The sequence below is a fragment of the Arachis hypogaea genome, chromosome 12 (genome assembly GCF_003086295.3).
Source record: "Arachis hypogaea cultivar Tifrunner chromosome 12, arahy.Tifrunner.gnm2.J5K5, whole genome shotgun sequence".
Lineage (NCBI taxonomy): Eukaryota > Viridiplantae > Streptophyta > Magnoliopsida > Fabales > Fabaceae > Arachis > Arachis hypogaea.
In genome coordinates, this window is record NC_092047.1 from 89,807,744 (window position 1) to 89,830,792 (window position 23,049).

The following is a 23,049-nucleotide window of genomic DNA, read 5'->3' on the forward strand; positions in this document are numbered from 1 at the left end:
CCAACTAAAAGTGATTCTCCTTGTGATTAATGCTTAAAACTTGGTGAGCTATTCCATTAAAAACTATGGGCTTGCAACTTAATCTTGGGCTTGAGAGTGATTGAAAGCCTTTGTTGTGCACCTCCCAGAAAATCTTTGGCATGTAAAGGGCGTGGAGCAAGTGGCACGTCCACTTGATGGCTTGTCGCAGGCGTGAGGTAAGTGGCACGCCTTCAATGCACCAAATTTGAGTTCTCCCTGGAATTAGGCCCGGTGTGGAGGTTGGGGTGAGGCAAGTGTCACGTCCCTTAGTGGAAGGTAAAAATGGTGTGGACGGTGTGTGTCAAGTGACATGCCATCGATGGAGTCTTCTTGAAATTTTTCTAGAGAGTTGACCCAGCGTGTGGCTGGTGTGGATGGCTTGGCACACTCCTTAATGGAGGCTTGGGCTGGCGTGCATGGCATGAGGCACATCGCATGCCTTCAAAGGAATCTTGAGGCTAGGAGGAAGTGTGCGTGGCGTGCATGGGCGTGGGGGAAGTGCCACTGATAAACCACTATTTTATGGTTTATATTGTGTTTAATTGTGTGGTTTTATCATGATCCTTACCCACTTATTCATTAAATTAGCATGAAATTATAATTCCTTCCTGAATTTATAACATGTTTGAAAACTGCTTCCTAGAGACTTTAATTATGTATTTTTAATTCTCCTTTATTCCATTCGATGCCGTGATCTGTGTGTTGAATATTTCAGACTTTATAGGGCATGAATGAGTTGGAGATTGGAAAGGAAGCTAGCAAAAATGGAAGGAACACAAGAATTTGAGGAGATAACCAGCGAGAAGTGACGCGGTCGCATGGCTCACGCGACCGCGCGAAGGAGAGCAAATCGCAGTGACGCGGCCGCATGGCTCATGCGGCCGCGCGGATTGGAAAAGCTCAGGCGACGCGGTAGCGTGGACGACGCGAACGCGTGGCAAGGAAAAGCGCGAATGACGCGTCCGCATGGATGACGCGATCGCGTGACATGTGCGATCTGCATAATCTGCAGACTTCGCTGGGGGCGATTTTGGACCTTATTTCGACCCAGTTTTCGGCCCGGAACAGCAGACTAGAGCCAGAGAATATGCAGAAACAAAGGACAACATTCATTCTACATAGTTTACAGTTTGGGTTAAGTACTGAAATCGTCCCTAAGGTCTGGGCTGAAAATCAAAATCGTCCCCGGCCTTTTTTCGTTATTAAAATCATCCTCAACGTTCAAAAACACTTTAAAATCATCCTTTTTACCAATTTTATTTTTTTTATTACCAAACTACCCATCATTAAAAAAATTATAAAATAAAATAAATATAATTATAAAATAAAATAAATAAAACATAAATTAAAAAAAGTAAAGAAAAGGATAGAGATAACCGGGGGGGTGGGGTGGGAAGAGAAAGAAAGGGGGGGAGAAAAAGGGGGCAGGGGGGGAGGGGGAAGGGAAGGGCACCACCGCCGCACCGCCTTGCCGCCGCACCGCCTTGCCGCCGGCTTGCCGTCCTGCCGCACCACACCACCACTTTCTTCTTCTTCTTCTTCTTCTTCTTCTTCTTCTTCTTCTTCTTCGACTATTCATGGAACGTGAGAAGCAGATGAATAATCATCTCCTCGCCGCCGCCACCGGTCTTCATTACCGCCGCCGCTCTGCTTCTCGGGGAAAGGGGGAAGGGAACGCGAAGGGAGAAGAGGGGGGAGGGAGGGTTTCGGGAAGAAGAGGGGGAAGGGGAACTCTCCTCGCCACCGCCACCGGTCTTTATTACCGCCGCCGCTCTTCGCTGCCGCCGCCGCTCTGCTCCTCGGGGAAAGGGGGAAGGGAACGCGAAGGGAGAAGAGGGGGAGGGAGGGTTTCGGGAAGAAGAGAGGGAAGGGTTTCGGGAACGCGAAGGGTTTCACGGACGCCGCCGCTCTTCGCTGCCGCCGCCACCGCTGCTCTTCGCCGGTTTCTGGTTTCTTGTGGTTTCTGGTTTCTAATTTCTTGTGGTTTCTTGTGGTTTCTGGTTTCTTGTTGTTCTGATGATGATGATGATGATGATGATGATGATGATGATGATGATGATGATGATGATGATGATGATGATGATAATGGTGGTGGTGGTGGGTTCTTGTTCATCCTGTACTTCTTTTTTAAAATTTTTTAATTTATGTTGTTGTTAATTTTGGATCTGAAATTATAGTTAATAATTACTGAATTGTTTAATTTGAAATTTTTGTTGATTTGATTTTAATTGTTGCTGTTGGTGTTGCTGGATTGTTGGTGGTTATGGTGTAGCAATGGTGATGGTGATGATAATGCAGAGGGTTGATGATAATACAGAGGGTAGTGGTGAAGGGGGAGAAACTTTTTAATTTTTGTATAAGGGCAAAATTGTCCGAAAAATTTTATTTATGGACAAAAGGACGATTTTATAACGTTTTGTAACGTTGGGGATGATTTTAATAACAAAAAAAGGGTGGGGACGATTTTGATTTTTACCACAGACCTTAGGGACGATTTCAGTACTTAACCCTTACAGTTTTAGATCTAGTTTTTCCTCCTCTAGGTTTCTTTCCCTAGGTTTAAGAATTTTAATTTTCAATTGGACTTAGCATTGGAACATTGAGAAGAGTTATTTCCTCATCAAGACTTCATCATTCTAGTTCGTTCTCTTAACTTAGTTTTATTCTTCCATGTTCTTTGCTTTGTTCAATTTTGTTATTTGAATATTTTCAGGATTATTTCATACAAGGATTATTTATCCCATTTTAATTTATTTTCCATTCCAATAATCATGTCTTCTTTTAATTCCCTTTCATGTGTTATGGATTTATTATTTGCAATGAGTGAGTAGTTCCCTCACTTGATGGGGAGTTGATTGAAAGGAACTCTTGAGTTGGAAGGATTGAAAGAAAAATTGTAATTGGGTTAACTGTTGGATTGTTATCTAATCACTAACACCAATCCCTTTGAACTAAGTGGGTTGCAACTCGTGAATAGATCTAGCATTCCAACTTGTTTGACTTTCCTTTACCTAGTAAGGGATAACTAAATAGAGCAACCATTAATTATAAATTAATCTTGAAATTATCCCATCAATAATAGAGATTCCAACTAATCAACTCCCAGTCAAGGCTTTTATTCATATTATTTAAATTTCCTCTTTTTAATTTTTCCTCTACTTAACTCAACTTCTTGGAACATCTGATTAATAAAATAGCACACTTTTCTGCAACTCGTTGGGAGACGACCTGGGACTCCAACTCCCAGTAATTTTTAATTTAAACTCTCTGTGACATATTTCTAAATTGATAGGCAGATTTTCGGTAAGTTAAGAACTATACTTGCAACGTAACTATTTTAATAATTTCTAATTCACCAACTTCTGCGCCTCATCAGCCACGCCTTCAATGAAAGGCAAGGAGAGGAAGAAGTGGCGTGTTGGAGTGTTGCTGGGCATATGACAAGTGTGGGGCGTATTGCTGGACGTGTGGCAAGTGCTACACCTTCGATGGAAGGAAGGAAGCTGGTGTACATAGCATGAGGCAAGTGGTACGCCAGTTTTCTCGTGCTGCTTTTACGAGCTCTAAGGTGAGGGTCGTTCGTGGCCCAAAATAAATGTCCACTATAAACATATGCATATCGTTTTAAAATTCTGGATGTTAGCTTTCTAACATCTTTGTAACTGCTTCATTTGGACCTCTCTACCTAGAGTTATGCTCGCTGGAGTATGAAGAGGCCAGGTTGACATCATCTACAAATTCTCTTTAAAAGAATTGCACTTCCATGGAAGGTTGCTTCCTTTTATATGCCACCTTTCTTGGTTCTTCCACAGACTTCTTTAGTTGTCCTTCTTCTCTTTTGTTCTTACCTAAAATCTTTCAACAACTTACTAAACATATTAATGTATAAAGCAACTCTAAAAAATATTTATTAAAGCACAAAAATTTCAATTAAAATAAAAAAATTTATAAAAATAATAAAAAAATAACTAAAGATAATCATACATTAATTATCAAATTATCACTATTTTTAAATTATTTATATATAAGTCACTACTGCCTTTAAGAAATTTTTTTTCTAAATTTATTAACTTTGCTGAAAAATAAAAAATAATTGACACCTCCTCCTACACAACTAAAGCCAACAGGCTTAACCCAACACGTAAATAAATAAATAAATAAATAAATAAAACACTAAATCGAAATACCACGGTCAACACATCAGAATTCAACACCAATAATTTTGTAGGAAACATGGAAATAAACCCAGCACATCCAAACTAGTACTATTATTATCACTTCAACCACACAAAATTCTACTACATTAGAATTCTTCATGGGTTTTCTGAGTCATCAAACTCATACCAATTCCTTCTTGTTCATCACTACTTTATTCATATTTTGCAGCATCCATTTATGTTTGAGCTCTGTGAATGACACAATCACATCAACCACGTTCATCAATGACAATCACACAATGACCTCAAACAACACTAACTTCAAGCTCGGATTCTTCAGCCCTCCAAACTCAACAAATCGCTATGCCGCAATATGGTACCTCTCTGACTCCAACATCATATGGATAGCAAACAGAGATCAACCCGTGAAAAATTCTTCAGGGGTTATCAAGATTCACAAGGATGGCAACATCGTAGTAATGGACGGAAGAAACCATATAGTTTGGTCAACAAACCTCACATTCTCAACTAAAAATGTCACCAATATCTCAAGTGCTCAACTTCAAGATAACGGTAATCTTGTTCTTACAGATGACAACACTGGAGAAACGGTTTGGGACAGTTTCAACCACCCTGCGGACACAGCCGTGCCGACTATGAAAATCGCAGCCAACAAGTTCACAGGCAAGAAAATTGAGTATGTTTCTTGGAAATCCCCCACGGATCCTTCTTCTGGGGACTTCACCGGGAGCCTAGAGCGGTTGGCCGCTCCGGAAGTTTTCTTCTGGTACAAGAAAACTCAACCGTATTGGCGAACCGGTCCATGGAACGGCCGGGTTTTCCTTGGCGCTCCGAGGATGCTAACAGAGTATCTCTATGGTTGGCGTCTGGACCATGATCCAGACGGAACCGCTTACCTAACTTACAGTTTTGCTAATCCGGCCGAATTCGGTATTCTCTCGTTGACTTTTGATGGAAAGCTTAGGCTGGCAAGATTCTTGAACAAGAAGAATTATGTGACGTTTGAAGTTTTTCAAAATGAGTGTGATTTTTATGGCACGTGTGGGCCATTCGGAAACTGTGATCCATCTAGCAAACCGATTTGTAGCTGTTTTGAAGGGTTTGAGCCAAGGAATTTGGAAGAATGGAGTAAGAAAAATTGGACTAGTGGTTGTGTGAGGAAGAAGGAGGCACAGCTTCAGTGTGTTAGGTTGAAGAATTTGAACAATAGTGGTAATAATAATAATAGTAATAGTAATGGTGGAGTTGAAGTGCAACAAGATGGGTTTAAGGTGTTTAATAATATGAAAGTGCCGGATTTTGCTGAGAGATCTGATGCTAATTTGGACAAGTGCAAAACGAATTGTTTGGCCAATTGTTCTTGTTTGGCTTATGCTTATGATTCTTATGTTGGATGCATGTTTTGGATTAGAGACTTGATTGATTTGCAGAAGTTCCCTTATGGTGGAGTTGATCTCTTCTTGCGTGTCCCTTATTCTCAACTAATTGGTATGTTTTTCTTTTTATTATCTCTTTGATTAGTTGTGATAAATAATTATTTGAATCTTGATAAAAATACAAATTAAAGGTGTGCGCCAATGTTTTGGTTGGTTGAATTGGTTTTAATATTGTGTTTTGGATTAAAAAAAAAAAAGTAATGTCGGAAAAAATTTTATGAGCTATACAGCTGCGCTGAAACTAGAACAGTTTCATATCAATTAAACTTCATATTCTAGTGGTTAGAGTTTAGAGTAAAATAAAGAGTTGCAATTACGATAAAATTAAATTATAAGTAGTAGCCGATAAAGTGAGTATTGGCACATAATACAAAGGTTTAAATGTTCAATACATATTTTTTCTTATACAAATAGAAGTAATCATCAATCCAAAAATTTGACTAGACTTTTAATATTGAAAGTTGATATGAGCTTGTTTTGGCTCTCTGATCCTTCTATACATATGCTGAATACCTTGCAGCTACAAGTAAGGGAAGAAGACGAAACAAGCCATTAATGATTCCAATTGTTGCTGGGGTGATAGGCATAATTGCATTAGCGATTTGTGCATACATTATGTGGCAAAAATGGACTGCTAAACAAACTCGTAAGTTACCTTACCACTTTCTGTCTTGGATCAAAACAGTTTAATTTAATTTGGCTTTTCCATATAATATAACATGTATTTCTGATTAAATACATGGTTCACATAGAGTGAATGAACATAATTTTGACTGTGTCAATCAGGTCTTTTTGAACAATAATTCAATATAGTGCGACAAAGACTTTTGATAATGGTAATGTGATAAAGAATTGACTAGGAATAGTTAGACTTTATTTACTAACTTTTTTATGCTATTTAATGATAAGAAATAATGTTATTTTATTTTTCTTATAATTGAATATATCAATATTGCATCAGGAATAAGTTTAATTTAATATAGCTTTATCATCAAATCTTTTTTGTTAAAATATTCCTAGATTAGCATATTAATAAAAACATTTGATTCTTGTCAGTTATCATTATGCCTTTATACTGATATTGATAAATAATTTCTTTATTATATAACTACTAGTCCTACTAGAATAATAGAAAAGATATTGTGAATTAATTTGTATTATAACTTATTAATCCACTAGTGTATTTAAAATATATGGATCAAACCTTAGAAAATTGGTAAAATAAAAAAATAAAAATTTAATTATCCTTAAATTATAGAATAAAATATTATTTTTATCTCTAATATTTAGAATAAGTATCAAAGTTATCTCTAACCTTTAAATCGTCCTATTTAAGTTCCTAATGTTTCAAAATCATCCCAATATTATTCTGTCGTTAGTAATCTGTTAGCAAAGTTGATAATAGGACCACATTGAGACAATTTTAAAACATTAGGGACTTAAATAAGACAAAAACATTGAGAAACTATACATTACTCTTTAGAAGAATTACCAAATCAAATAAAATGATAGTGAATTTTAATGGAATGAATTGTATTACAAATTTAAATTTTTTACTCATGCTTATAGAATAGCTAGTAAATAAACTTTCTGAGAAAGAAAAAAAGAGTATGGTACATATACAGTAAAGTATAAATTATATTTTTTGACTTTAATATACTAAATTTTTTTAAAGTTTAATTTAATTAAACTTTATTTTTAATTTAATCCTTCAATAATATAATTTTTTTATGATAGATAATTATTAATAAATCTACTTAGAATGAAAATAATGTGATTAAGAGTAAAATTGAAAAAATAAATTTATTTAGAATGAAAATAGTGTAATTAAAAATAATTTACCTAGATTGTTTAAAAATAATTATCTAACGTAAAATATTAATATTATTGAAGAATAAAATTAAAATTTATTTCAAAGTTAAAAATAAAGTTTTCTTAAATTAAATATTAAAAAAATTCAATACATTAGAGATAAAAAAGTATAATTTATACTTTATTGTATATATACCATGCTATTTTTTTTCACCCTTGCAAGTTTATGTACTAGACATCCTATAAGCATTTTATGATTAAAAATCTTTAAGAGTAAATTTTTTTAAAAAATAAATTCATTTTGAATGATAGTAATATAATTAAGAGTAATTTACTTATTAGATGTGATTAAAAAATAATTGCATAATTAAATATGGTAAAAAAATTAATATTATTGAAAGATAGAATTAAAATTATTTCAAAATTAAAAATAAAGTTGAAAATATGATTTTTTTTCAGAAGTTTATCTACTAATCATTCTACAAGTATTTCATGATGATTAAAAATCTTGAATTCGTAATGCAATTCATTATGTTAAAATTCACTTTTATTTTATTTGATTTGATAATTCTTTTAAAAGTAATATAATGTATCTTTTTGTCTGCAACGTTTTAGTTATATTTGAATCTAAATATAACGTTTTAAATTCGTCTTAATATTGTCCTACTATCAACTTGTAAAAAAATCATTAATGGCACGATAATATTGAGACGATTTTGAAACATTAGAAACTTAATATGACAATTTAAACATTATGACAACTTTAAGACTTATTCCAAATATTAAAGACAATAAAACAACACTTTAATCTAAGGATTCCACTAGGGAGACAATGGACTATTTGTACAATGTGTACAATAGGCTATTAAGTTACAAAATGAACATCCACATACTATCTAGAATAACCATCCGAGTATATTTTGGGGTTGACCAAGATCGAACTCTTGACCTTTTGGATCTAGCGCTCTAATACCATGTCATGATACCACTCATCCCAAAAGTTTCAGTTGATAGGAAAGGGTAACACCAATGATTATCTCTAATACTCCCTAAACCTCCATTGTACACATTGTATAAATATTCCATTGGCTCCCCATACTTTCCCTTCATCTAAATTATAACAATAAAACTCGCATATGATATAAGTCATAAATTTAATGATGATTAATTTCTTACCTTATCGGTTTGTTTGTTTTTTTTTCATAAAACACCTATTTGAAACTCTTTTAGAGAATGTGAGAGTCCAACTTTAAACAAACACACATGAATAAAATAAAATAAAAAATTAGAAACATCATTATATCCAATAAAATTATCATCGGTGAAAGAAGCACATCCATTAATTTTGTTTGTGTGTATTGTAGATTTCGTTAAAATTCTTAGTTCAAGAATGTATATTTTTCTTTCTTACAAATGAAAGTTTCAGGAACTCTGACTCTAAAAAAGAGTACTGTTGGGGAACAAAAACAAATGAAACTCGACGAACTACCGTTATTTGAATTTGAAAAGCTTGCAACTGCTACAAACAACTTTCATGCTGAAAACATGCTTGGGAAAGGAGGTTTTGGTCCAGTATATAAGGTAATAATTCACCCTAAGATGTGCCAATAATCCTTCACATTATGCTGCAAAAATCAATATATTTGAACATCTTTAAGACTTTAACTATCTTCTAGGGACATTTGGAAGACGGACAAGAAATCGCGGTGAAAAGATTATCCAAAGCGTCTGGACAAGGGTTGGAAGAATTTATGAACGAAGTAGTGGTTATATCAAAACTTCAACATCGCAATCTTGTTAGACTTCTTGGTTGTTGTGTCGAACGCGACGAACAAATGTTGGTGTACGAGTTCATGCCAAACAAAAGTTTGGATGCTTTTCTCTTTGGTTCGTTCTTCCATCCTTCTTAGTATTATACTCTTAGGTCTTATGTGCATCCATTTTCCCTCAACTTAAGCATAGCTTTTGTTCGTCATATTCTGTAGATCCGCAGCGAAGAAAAGTCTTAGATTGGAAAAAACGTTTCAACATAATTGAAGGAATAGCTCGTGGTATACTTTATCTTCACAGAGATTCAAGGCTTAGAATCATACATAGAGATCTTAAGGCAAGCAACATATTGTTGGATGATGCGATGAATCCAAAAATATCAGACTTTGGTTTAGCTAGAATTTTTAGAGAAGGTGAAAATGACGAAGCTAATACAAAGAGAGTCGTTGGAACCTAGTATGTAATCCTTTTTTTTTTTGCATAATTATCTTTACGTATTGAGCTATTTAATAATTAATTAGTTAGTTACTTGTTGCATTTCGCTTTTTGGATGTAGCGGCTACATGCCACCCGAATATGCAATGGAAGGACTTTTTTCAGAGAAGTCAGATGTCTACAGCTTTGGAGTTTTGTTACTAGAGATTGTTAGCGGACGAAGAAACACCAGCTTTTATAACCATCAGCAATCACTAAGCCTTGTTGGATATGTTAGTCACTGTTCCTCTACCACCTTTTAGTTACAAACAGTTTCAATTTCATTTATTATACTCATATTAACAAAGTTTTGTTTTGTGTTTTTCAAGGCATGGAAACTATGGAATGAAAATAACATCATATCATTAACAGATCCAGAGATTATGGATCCATGCTTTGAGAAAAGTATTTTGAGGTGCATACACATTGGACTTTTATGTGTGCAAGAATTGACAAAAGAAAGACCAACTATATCCACTGTGGTTTTGATGCTAATAAGTGAGATTACACATCTTCCTCCACCAGGACAAGTTGCATTTGTCCACAAACAAAAGCTGCACAGTTCAGAATCCTCTCGGAAAAGTCACCAATCCAGCTCAAACAACAATGTAACTCTTACTGAATTAGAAGGGAGATAATATAATATGTGCAAATTGAATTCATGAGATTTCAAGCTGAGTATTGATCTTTTTGTTTTCTCTTTTGTGCAACTATTAATGATGAGAATATGAAGTTTTATATTAACATCTAGGCTAAATACTTTGGTTGGTGAATGTTGAGTGATTTCTAAAGCAAGATCTGTTCTGACTTCTGATGCACTAAACTTCTCTGCACATATTTGATAGTGCTAAGCTAATTCTTCATAAAAAGGTGAATTTATGATATTATCTAACTATGAAAGAAAATAAATAAATAAATCACCACTTAAAAAGCATGATAGAAGAAGCCTGTAATGGCCAGTTATGAGAAGTTAAAATCACCAAACTGAAAAACACTTTCGTGTTTTGTCTGACTTGCTAGTAAGAGCATCAATTGCAAGATCAAATAGATGACGGTGGAACTGAAGGATACCTCAATGCCGAAGCCTTTGAAGCATTCCCCTGTGCTGGTTTGAGGTACAGTCAGTTCACCGGCAGGATCGCCCGGCCTCCCAATTCTAAATCTTTTCTTGGAAGTTTCCACCTTGTTGACCATGACATAGTCGTGACTATAAACAGACTAAAATAAATAAAGGGCATATTTGGCCATTTCTTAACTCATCTTCCCCATATCAAAAATCAAATTCATACCCAAAGACATCCTAAACAAATTTAGCTATTCCAATAACCGAGTATACTTATTATTATGACATATTTTTTGCCCTTCTAATTAGTATAAACAAACCATTACTTTTGATTTAAGAAACATATTTTACATTGCATACTCAAGCACTTACTATCTATCCAGAGCAAGTCAACAACACTACAATATACAAAAATATTCCAATGCATTCATTCACTAAACAGATATTCCAAACAATTAGTTGCAGCAACCTAAGCACCAAAAGAAACCCTGCAACACTATACCATATTGTGGTTCACTAGTCAATGACAATTGGCTTCTGTTCACTTTCACCAATTCTATCCCTTTTAAAAAACACTTTGGGGACATCACCTCTGAGAATTTGAACTTCAAAGACAATTTTCTCATCACTGTTTGCCATGAGCTCGAAAACACAAGCATCTCCCTCTACCAAACAATTAGCTTTGACAAATTTTCTCCAGCCTCCATCGAAGAACTTGCGACCCGGAGCATGTCCACGATACACCATGTCCCAGCTCTCACCTCCACACTTAAGAACAGTAGGGACCTCAGCAGATGGAAGTATATCTACTAAGTCCTTTGATGGCCCCTATTTACCAATATAAGATTTTAACATGATTAATTTATTATTGGAAGTGTAAAAGAAGAGAATAAATATTTTATGGCTAACACAAACATTAAATTGTCTTGTGTTTTCATGTGCTCAACAGGCGCAGTAGAGTTTTAAAAAAAAGAAAATCCCTATACATGAAATGGACCTTTGAAAGAACAAGTGCATTCAGCTCCAATGACTATTGCAAATTCGAAGCAATAATTGAAATGTAAAATAAAAATGTTTTAGGGTCAGTCTTAGCACAACATTAAGGTTGTTGCATCCTGATTTTGTGTATTCTTATCCTTTCCATTGAAGACATCAAGTGCAAACATGCATCCGTTGTAATCTAATTCATAACCTTAAATTAAACAGAAATGGTCTTCTGAAATGTGGAAGATTGATATTCATCAGAAATTTAGACGTTCATGTGACTTCTTAATCTTCTCTGACTATATAAGAGGCAAATGAAATTATAACATAATGTGAAATTACCATGAGACAACTACGACGAACATGTGATTTTGAAAGAACTACATGAAAGAATGGATTTCCTGAAAGTGGTGCAATCTCATCGCTCGATAAGTTTGCTGCAGGATCAGCCGGCTTTGGCAATGGGGCTTGCTCTTCTACTGAAACTGCAAAATTTGAGTTGGTTGAAGTTAGATTTAAATGTTGCATACATAGTTTCATCGGATCACAACCCTTCCAAATAGTTTCATCAGATCACAACCCTTCCAACTATGAGTCTATATTCCATAAATAATTTTATTAATTCCCTTGGTCCTATTTCCTTGGATACTAGTTTCCAACTTTGCCATGCTAAAGTTCTTTATTCTTTAGATGCATTATCAAAACACTTCCAAAACAGTTAACTCTATACAACTTATTTTTACCAATTTCAATCACATCATGGTTTTATAACCTTTTCCCTTAATTAACCTAAATGTCTCTATTACCTATGGTTTATGTACCCTACCGCATTACCCCAGGATGCAGGGAAGGGGTCACACCCAAAGGGTATAATGTACGTAGCTTAGCCTGATAATTCCATTGGTGGCTGTTTCCACGACTTGAACCCAAAAGGTCACATAGAGACAACTCAACCGTTGCTCAAAGGCTCCCTTTGTAAGGAAAAAAATGATAAAGTCAACAATTTTTGCAAGTTGTGATACATGGACTATCTAGCCACTCCCCTCTTATCAATTTGCTTTTGAGGGGTACACTTTCTACTAAATTAAGTGGTATTGTAGAATGCTTTTGTTCACCAAGTTGTTGATTTACCACTCTTCCAACCTTTAGATATGCCATATTATGTGGTTATAAGGCATTAAACTCCGATTTACATTAGGAACTCCCACATCACGTCTAATATCAAACATATTTGCATACTTATTATCTCTGTATTTGTATCCCAAAGACAGCTTCTAAACACTACGTCAAGTAGAGAGGTAATCAGGGGAAGGGACAATGTTATGTCCTGTTTTGGAACCCACATCAAGAAACCAAAAGCCCTTTTGGGAACATCTTTACACTTAACATTTTGTTAAATTGAATACTAAGCTATTCACAAGTACAACAAAAACGCAATTTGTTCCCAATATTCAAATTTGTTTAACATTAATAATTTAAATAAATAAATAAATAAATTCCATGGGCAAAGCTGTTTAACACTAACCAAATAAATAATTTCAGACTTCTTTCCCACACACTAATTATTGGCAACAACTCAGGAAAAAGTTCTGTTTAAGTGTTAAACTACTAACAGTGCGCTTGCTTTTCGAGCATACATTTAGTTTTATCCAAGTCATAAAAAAGATTATAAAATAAAATAAAATAAAAACAAGGGAGAGCATCACGGCATGCAGTCTACTTAAAAGTGAAAGAAAAATTTCATTAACTTGATTAGCAGGTTATTTTATTAAATCTCAACAATTTGTATAAAATATAAACAAAATGGAGATTTAAAATCTCAATATCACCGCTCAATTCAAATTTTAAAAAGAATAAAAAATAAAAATTACCTCTTGAGGTTGAGGATGATCCTGGAGAACTCATGCTTGAGAAGGTGGGCAATGGTGTAACTATGGAGGTTTAAAAAATTATTCAGTATAAAAACAAAACATTCATTAAAGAATTTGATTTTCTAAAAGACAAATTAGGTTACAAGAATGTGATACGCCAATACCGTTATCAACAGGTAGAACGCGCCAAAAGTTTCTGAAGGCGCCTGCTACAACTTCGCGTTGCTTCCTGTGCTGCTGAAGACTATAAAAAGTTTGTGGTGTTTCAGGCAGTCACATGCAGCACAGCGAATTTCCCTTCCCGCGAATCCAGCTGTTGCGTGCTCAGATGCATATTTTCAAGATATTTTCAGGTACATTTTCAACGGTGAATTGAGTGCGATTTGAAAATAGAAAGATTAAAGATGTAGATGAAGAGATGAATGCATCAAGTAACGAGGTGAGCGTAACTGAGAAAACCGATAGAGAATATTTGAGAGTTCAGACTTGTATATTTATATAGTGGAATGTGTGTATTTGATAATTCTACAATGATCAAAATTGTACGGGACAAAGTACTAAAGAATCCAAAAAGTTTACGACACCAGCAACTTTTGTGTTTTGTGTCAATATTTAACCATTAAAAAAAAATAAATGATCTTCTGCCAGTGAATATAATCTAGAGAGTATATAGTTGATTGGTTGAAGAGTTAATACTTAATACTCAAACTTTGATCCTCAAATTTACTTCGATTCTAAAGTTGACTCTCAATTTGAATTCAAAATTTTTGCTTTGTATCTCATGTTACTCGACCTAATTACCTAATCACCCAATGTCATGTGTCAAAATAATATTTGACCATATACTGAAATAAATAATAACATCATATGTCCTAATACGATTTATTTATGTATTAATTAAGTAATTTAAAAAATTAATCTCTAAATTTTCATTCGTAACTTATTTTTTTTCTATGTGACACCATCTTTTCAACCAAACAATGTTTGGACAACTGACAAAAACTTTCACATGAATGGGTCCAAATATAAGGATTCACCCGAGGACAATAGATAAAGAGGAGGGATCTATCCCTCTCTCAAGTTACATCATATCTTACCCTAATTTTGCTGTCTCTTCGTACGGATATTTACTTTAGCATCGGAGTATCTTTATAGGTGACCCCACCCGCCGATCAACCAAAAAATCCCACCAGCCTTCCACTCTGCAGATCTCGCTCTCAGGACCCAATCCTTATCTCACGCAACCTTTCATCTCACCGGACCTCCGAAGAACCGAACAATGGCGCTGTCTATAGAGAACCTGACGTGAGTCTGAAATGGAGATTTTCCCTCGCCCTGAAGATGAACTAGACGGGGAGGGAGGCCACGAATGCCAGGGAGGTCACCTCATGAGCAGAGTGAACACTGGGACTTCTTGGAGGCATCGAGAAACTCTTTTTTACCAAGGCCACTCCCGTGATTGGTCCCTTGGAAAGAGTCCAATTGGCAGTACCGACAGCAATAACTCTTGGATCATGCAAGAACTCAGACACCGAGTCCAGAACCTAGAGAAGGAGCTGGCAACGAGAGGTCGCTATCACCCCGAGCACAGTCAAAACTCTCGCTCGCGTACAGAGGCTCGTCCGAGCCATTCTCGAAACAGGTCTTCGACACATAGATCAGAAGTGCGGAAGCAAGGCAGGGAGAAGGATGACAGGCATGACCAGACCGACGGTCACACCCTCACCTACCCCCGAGACAGGTCAAGAGCTTGGATGAGCGGAAAGGAGAACAAAAAAGGAAGCGCCGAGATCCCGCTGTGATCGAAGCTACCCATTTCCCCTCCTCTATCCTCAAAGTCTGCCTACCCAAGAAATTTGATAAACCGACAGACATGAGATACGATGGCATCAAAGATCCCCAAGAGCACATCACGGCTTTCTAGGCCAGGATGAACATGGGAGGAGTGGGTGATGAAGTCAGATGCCACGCGTTCCTGGTGACCCTGGCGGGACCAGTGATTCGTTGGTTCAACTCCCTACCACAAAATTCCATAACAGCTTTTGTAAATATCTCTTAGAAATTTCTGGCCCAAATCACCACCCAAATTGCCAAAGCAAAACATTCGATCAACCTGTTGGGTGTGACACAGCGGGTTGGCGAGCCGACGAGGAAGTACCTGGACCGGTTCAACGACGAGTGTTTGGAGATAGATGGCCTCACAGACTCCGTGGCTAGTTTATGCCTCACTAACAGCCTGGTGAACAAGAATTTCAGGAAACACCAAACCACTAAGCCTATTTGGACGATGTAAGAAATACAAATACAAGGTGCAGCAAGAGAGTACATAAATGACGAGGAGGTCACCAGGTGGTGGTCACCAACAAATGGTGGTTGGATGCTCTGCCGACTCGTCAGGTTGGCAACACCGAGAAGCCAAGGGAGGTACCAAGAGAAATGGCATCTGGGAGATCGTTCAAGTCGTTTCCCCGAGGAGGCAAATTCACAAAGATGCAGGATTGTTTTGACCTGAAGGATGCGTTGGAACAGGCTATTCGAGAAGAAAAGTTGAACGAATTTTCATGGTTCATCCAAGAACCAAGGAGAAAAGAGAGTGAGCGTTCTGAAAAGGACCGAAGTCGGACTGTCAAGGCAAGGCAAGACCCTCCCGAGAACCCGGACACAACCCCAACAATGGTGGTGAATGTGGTGGTCGGCAAAAATGCCCCACCAAAGTCAAGGTTGGCAACAAAGAAAGATGACAAGGTGCTTGGCATGACATTGGAAGACAACAAAATGCCTCCCAGGGAGCTTCCCGAGATATCATTTGGCCATGGAGACCACTGGTGTGACGACCTCCCAGAGGACCTACCAATGGTGACTACGACAAGAATTGGGATTGGCCTGGTCAAGTGAATCTTAGTCGACACAGGGGCCAATTCAAACATCATATTTTGAAACGTGTTTGACGCCCTGGGTTTCAAAGAAAGTGATCTCAAGAACCATCATCATGGAGTCATAGGACTGGGTGACAACTACATCAGGCTTGACGGTTCCGTCATCCTATCGATTTGTGTGGGTTCCGGGCCGAGCAGGAAGTCTGCAATGGCTGAGTTTGTGGTCTTGAAAGACTACACGGCTTACAACATCATCTTCGAAAGGAGAACTATCAACGAGCTATTGGTGGTCATTTGCACGAAGTTCCTGACAATGAAGTTCGCGGTGGACGACGAGACCTGGAAATGGCTGTTGCTTGTGACAACGCTAGCTTAACATTAAGAAAGAGGTTTACGGAGGTAGCCGGGGTGTTCTTGGCAGATATTAACGCTAGGCATGATGAGCACCCGAGGCCCGAACCTTAAGGTGACCTGGAAGAGTTTTAGGTAGGGTAAACAGAGGACAAGTTCACATTTGTGAACCGCAACCTCCCTCACGAATTGAAAGAACCTTTGATTGAATCCATCTGCGCCAACAGAGGTCTCTTTGCCTGGACCCCAGCCGACATGCCAGTGATAGACCCGGACTTCATATAACACCGCCTGGTCGTGAGACCGGAAGCACATCCTGTTGCACAGAGGAGGAGGAAAATGTTGTCGAAAAAGGCAAACGAGGTAGCCAAACAAACAGCTAGCTTGTTGGAAGCCGATTTTATTAGAGAACTTGACTACTCCACATGGCTATCGAATGTAGTTCTTGTGAAGAAAGCAAATGAAAAATGGAGAATGTGCGTGGATTACTCAAATCTCAACAAAGCGAAACCAAAAGACTCATTCTCCTTTCCCAACATTGATGCCTTGCTGGACGCAGCAGCGAGATACAAATTCTTGCGTTTCTTGGATGCTTATTCGGGATATAACCAGATCCTGATGTACCGATCTGACGAGGAAAAAACAGCGTTCATAATGCCAGGAGGGACATTCTATTACAAAGTCATGTTGTTTGGGCTAAAGAACGCGAGGGCAACATACCAAAGATTGATAAAAAAAAAGGTTTTCAAGGACCACAGAGATAGGTCGGTAGAAGTCTACATTGATAACATGTTAGTGAAAACTGCAGAACCGATCAGCATGGTAACTGACCTCCAAGTCATCTTCGACTCACTTTGAAGGCACAACATGAAGTTGAAATAAGAACACATGAAACCATCTTAAAAATGCGTCTATTAGGACCATAAAATATCTAAAAGATCCACCTGGTGGATGAACTGATCAGCATATATTACCATTGAATCTGCTCAAGATATTAAGGGATTCACATCTAATATTTATTGCTGATAGCCTTATAATCAATTTTCTTTGAAAACATGCAACACAACTTAACTCACTAGATTGAAAAATCTTATAATTCTTCAATGAATTCCATTGTAAATTTTCAATGATCCTTCACATCATTGTGCTTCTAGGGTGACCTAATCGGTCATATCAAATGGCGAATTTGTTTGGACTAGTAAACTTCTAATTTGCTATGACATGCATGGTTCTAAAAATTGGATCGGACTGGTCGGTTCGACTGGGTTAACCGGGAACCAGTCACCTGATCGGTTGACTCCCAGAACTGCCCTGCAAAAAATCGACAAAAAAACAGTCAAGGAGGGTAACTGACGAAACAGTCGAGTTTTTAAAAGTCCTGGTTTTTTACTATCCACCAAAACGGCGTCGTTTTGATGCCAAAAAAAAAAAAGAAAACCCATTACCCAACCCACCCTTCGAAGAGCCACTTTCCACGCCTCCCTCAACCCTAATTTCCTCTTCCAGTCTTCCTCCAACGGAAAGAAGGAACTCCACCGTCTATACCACAATCGACACCGGCAGTGACCACTTGCAGTTACCACCACCATGGATTGAAGCTCTTGTCAGCAGCATCGTTGTCTGGTCATTTGAACTCTGAAGCTTCTGTCGTCGGCATCGTCAGCCATCAGGTCGTCTGGTCATCAGAGACACGGTTTGAAGATTTTGTCATCGTCATCGTTGAGCATCTATTCTGCTGTCGTGAACTCTTTCCTTCTCTGCTCTCTGCTGCGGTGAGTTATTGTGTTTTTCAATTAATTTTTTTATTTTATTAATTAATTATATGAATTGTTGTTCTTTATTGAACTTATTTGATTTCATTTAATCTTTTTATTTTGTTAATTATATGAATTGATGCAAAATTCTTCTGTTTTTCAGGTTTTTTTATTTTGTTAATTATATGAATTAATCATTCTGTAATATTAAATTTTGCTTAATATAATTTTCAAAAACAACGATAATTTCAATTTTAGATTCTAGATTTTGAATGCTATGTAGAATATTGATATAATTTTGTATTCTGGATTTTGAATGCTAAATAAAATTTTAATATAATTTGAGATTTTGGTAATTGTTTATTTTGTTTCACTCTTTGTGTCCCTAACAGGAAAACTGAAATTAGTAACTATTTCAAGTGGTCATTTTGATCCATTTGTTAGTTTAATCCGGTATCACTAAAATTGTTGTAAATTATGAACAAACTGTCTTGTTTCAATTCTAAGTTCAATTTGGTTTGATGCCGCATCCAAAAAGATCTACGGGATAAATTGACATCCTTGGAGCTTCTGATTAGCAACCTAATGTTATTTTCTTTTACTTATAAGATGTTATATCTGATTAAAATTCTTAATTGCTGATTTTACTAATCTTATTATGTGTTTACAGGACCATCCTTTGATAAAAAAAATTCGAAGATAAAGGTCTTGATCTTAGAATTTTAGTAGGTAGCTTGGAGCCCCTATAAATTTTGCTAGATAAAGATCTTAAAATGCAATGTATAAAATTTGTATTTGACCATCATAACTCTTGAAATAGTTCATGAAAACAAAACTTGTCCGTGATGCTACAATAAAAATATATATCCGTGTCAATTTTGAGATTGTTAACTTCAATTATAATTTCATTAAATTTATTTGTGTAATAGATGTTAGCATTCAATAGCTTCACCATTTTGGTAGTTTATTCTTTTATCATTAAATTTAAAATCTCTATATCCTTGAACCAACTTGAGATACTAAAATAAATATATTTTGTGTGAAATTTAAAGTTGTTTATGAATTTTTAATGATGAATTAGGATAATTTATTCTGTGAAAATGTTAGATTTTGAATTTTATTAATTTAAAAATTATTAAATTTAAATATTTAAAATTATATAATAAATTATTTTTATAATTTTACTGTATATTTAATTAAACTGATTCAACTATGGTTCGATTTCGATTGAATCATTGAATAAATCACTCAACCGGTTCAATGACTGATCCGATTCTCGTAATCTTGATGACATGTGATTCAATTATACTAATATATTCATTTTTATGGATATCTTTAAAACTCAACAAGTGCTCTTGAGACTTTGTAAATAATAACGCATTATCTATAATGAGTTTTGTTCCTCAAGAAAATAAAATAATAGATGGTCTAGAGCCATCAATTATTTTACATACCAATAATAATAACAACACTTGCCTCTTTATATACAAGGTTAAAAAAATAAATTTTATTTTTGAGAATAATGTGTACTTACATTATCCGCAAAATAAATGTCTTTTCTTTGTAACTTCGTTATTTTTTTCACAAGAAAGAATTAATATGTGAAAATACAATTCAACCTATAATTTCTCTTTAAAATTAATTTTCTTTTGAAATTCATAATTTAATCATTTGTTAATGCCTATAGATATAATGAGTTAAATCATATTCTTCCTTGCATAGTTATTTTATTTATTGTACATATATTATAATAGAACAAATTTATTTATTGATTCTTTGAAACTTAAATAGAATAACAAATTTAAAAGTAAATACATTTAAATATATATCAGATACATCATGATGAGTTATGGTAGGAGTATCTTTTGAAATAAAATTAATTTCTATCTTTTTCTCATTCTCTTTTAAAGATGCTTAATAAAGTTCAATTAAGTACTTTAGTATACAACAAATACGTGACCAATGACCGTTACCACCATAACGATGACATTTGCTTTCTATATTCTTATTAGGACAATTTTTCTTTTCTTTATTATTCTACCTTTTATAGGATCTTTTATTATTGAAGAATCTTCTCTTCTTTTTTTTTTGTGTGTCATATTTGTTACCGAAATATTAATTTTAATCAATTTTAGGATCACAATGTGTCACATTCACTTTGGAGAATGGAGCACAGTTAGGGAACAAACTTTATGATTTTTCATGAGCAATTCGTTATTCTGTTTTGTCACAAAAAAGCATGCAATTATTTTAGAATATTTTGTAAATCTCTTATCTCAATATTACTACTGTAGAAGCATATTTATAGGTTGAAAGGTTGAAAATTTTTTTTCAATATATCTTTATCAATAACTTTTTTTTCACATAATTTTAATTGTGAAGTTATTTTAAACATTGCAGAATTATATTCAGTGATGGATTTAAAATTCTATAATCACAAATGCAACCATGCATATCGGGTATTTGGAAGAATCACCGATTTTTTGTGATATTACTGTTTTTTTAGACTCTTCCATAGTTCTATTAAATTTTTTATAATAAGATATTCATTTTTCAATCCTTTTTTCGTCAAGATGATGATGAAGAAAAATCGTTGCCGTAGCGCGATTATTTAGTGTTATATTATTGAGACCAATTGAATCGAGGTGAATTTCACCATCTATAATCCTGATAAATAATTTTTTTTCTGAAATATAAAGTAGTACAAATTTCAAACAAGAAAGATCTGACATAATTAAAATTTTTTTACCTTAAGAGCTCTCGTGTTAATAATGTATTGTGAAATTAAAATAATTTAGAAATAGAACTAAAAAATTATAAGAGAACTTTGTTATTAATTCTGAATGTATCACTCAATATAAGATAACGTATTCCCACTAATATTGCATGCACAATATTTTTCTTAAAGGAGTCAAAACACTACTTAAGATAAATAACTATGTGTCTCTATTATGTGTTATTCTTAGTGTGTCTTAAAATCTTTTCTTTAAAATTTATTTATAGATGAAGAATTTGAAGTAAATAGTAATAAAATATTAATTACCTAACTCACTTATTAATTAGTAGAAACAGATTTATACCCTATTAATTAATAATATTCCATACTCCATTATGATAGAACGTACATATTTCATATTCTATTACGTATGATATTGCTCGGTAATACGACATCCATAATAATAATCATTTTATAACAACATCATCTTTAACGGTATCAAACCCTACTCATAATAATTTTGAATTTTGAAATGGAGAGTGGAGAGAGCGGGGGAGAGTCTTCGAGGGTGGTACATAGCGAGGTAGCCGGCCATACCGGCGAGAGCAATAAGGGGGAGAGTGGAGGTGAGCATGCATCAGGTGAAAAGGAGGGAATTAAAGGAGACAATAACAAGATTCAAGGTCAGCGGATATCGTTCAGAGATAAAGTTGTGGGTGCCTCAACAAGGAGAGCTTTGGAGGTTGCTGATTCTCTTGATGGGGATAAGATGGCTGTAGTTGGTAAGCAAGGCGATTCGGAGATACCAACTGTGACGTTCACTGAAGAAGCAAAGGAGATATTGGCAGAGCCCTACAAAGATGCCATCGTGATCAAAGTTCTTGGAAAAAACTTTAGCTATACGGCAATCACGCACAGGCTTAAAGGAGTCTGGAGAACCAAAGGAGGATATGAGGTACTAGATGTCGGTTTTGGCTATTTCTTAGTTAAATTTGATCTCTTGGAGGATAGAGAAAAAGTTCTCCTTAGAGGACCGTGGATGATTACTGATAGTTATGTTGCAGTTAAACCTTGGAGTTCTTCATTTAGACCTTGTGAAAACACTTTTGGATCTACCATGGTTTGGATAAGAATCACAGGTTTAAACATTAACTATTATCAAGAGAAAGCCATGAAAATGATTGCGTCAGCTGTTGGTAAACCGATCCGCATCGATTTAGCCACCAAGTCTGCAGAAAGGGAAAAGTATGCAAGAGCATGTGTGCAAATTAACTTGGGACTTCCAGTCATAAAAAAGATTCAAGTTGATTGACATAGAATATGAGCACTTGAATTTAATTTGTGAAAAATGTAGCTGCTTTGGGCATGTAACAAGAGAATGTGCGAAAGAGAACAACAATGACATTGGAAAGGAAACCATGGTGAAGGAGAAAAATTTGTCGTCACTGTTTTCGGTGGATAACAATGAGAAAACGGCAGAAGGTAGTCAAATCCCAGTAAAAAATCAAAATTCAACTTTTGAATTTGGAATTAATGCCAAATCAATTCCAATTATGGAGAAGCATGGAGCAGCGGGTCTTGTGCATGATAATTTACAAGAATCACGCATGGATAGGGATACTCAAGCAAAAGAGGATGAATGGGTTACAGTTAGTAGAAAAGGCAAGGAAAAAGTGGGTAAAGGCCCCAATGTAGTGCCAAAAAAAGCCAATGTAGCAATATGCTCCAATTTGGTGAGTAAGA

General features: G+C 35.5%; 2 protein-coding genes across 2 annotated transcripts; one reads left to right on the forward strand and one right to left on the reverse strand.

Annotated features, from left to right (window-relative positions):
• Positions 1 to 4,198: 4,198 nt before the first annotated feature.
• On the forward strand, positions 4,199 to 10,486 carry LOC112727690 (G-type lectin S-receptor-like serine/threonine-protein kinase At1g11300). Its single transcript, XM_025777548.3, has 7 exons — positions 4,199 to 5,687; positions 6,156 to 6,281; positions 8,874 to 9,028; positions 9,124 to 9,334; positions 9,433 to 9,673; positions 9,774 to 9,924; positions 10,021 to 10,486. The coding sequence occupies exons 1-7, from the start codon at positions 4,337 to 4,339 to the stop codon at positions 10,327 to 10,329; spliced, it is 2,544 nt and encodes an 847-aa protein (XP_025633333.1). The 5' UTR covers positions 4,199 to 4,336; the 3' UTR covers positions 10,330 to 10,486.
• Positions 10,487 to 11,059: 573 nt separating this feature from the next.
• LOC112727691 (B3 domain-containing protein Os04g0386900) lies at positions 11,060 to 14,194 on the reverse strand. Its single transcript, XM_025777549.3, has 4 exons — positions 13,774 to 14,194; positions 13,610 to 13,669; positions 12,081 to 12,223; positions 11,060 to 11,582 (listed from the first exon to the last, which is right to left on the reverse strand). The coding sequence occupies exons 2-4, from the start codon at positions 13,641 to 13,643 to the stop codon at positions 11,271 to 11,273; spliced, it is 489 nt and encodes a 162-aa protein (XP_025633334.1). The 5' UTR covers positions 13,644 to 13,669; positions 13,774 to 14,194; the 3' UTR covers positions 11,060 to 11,270.
• Between the last annotated feature and the right edge of the window lie 8,855 nt (positions 14,195 to 23,049).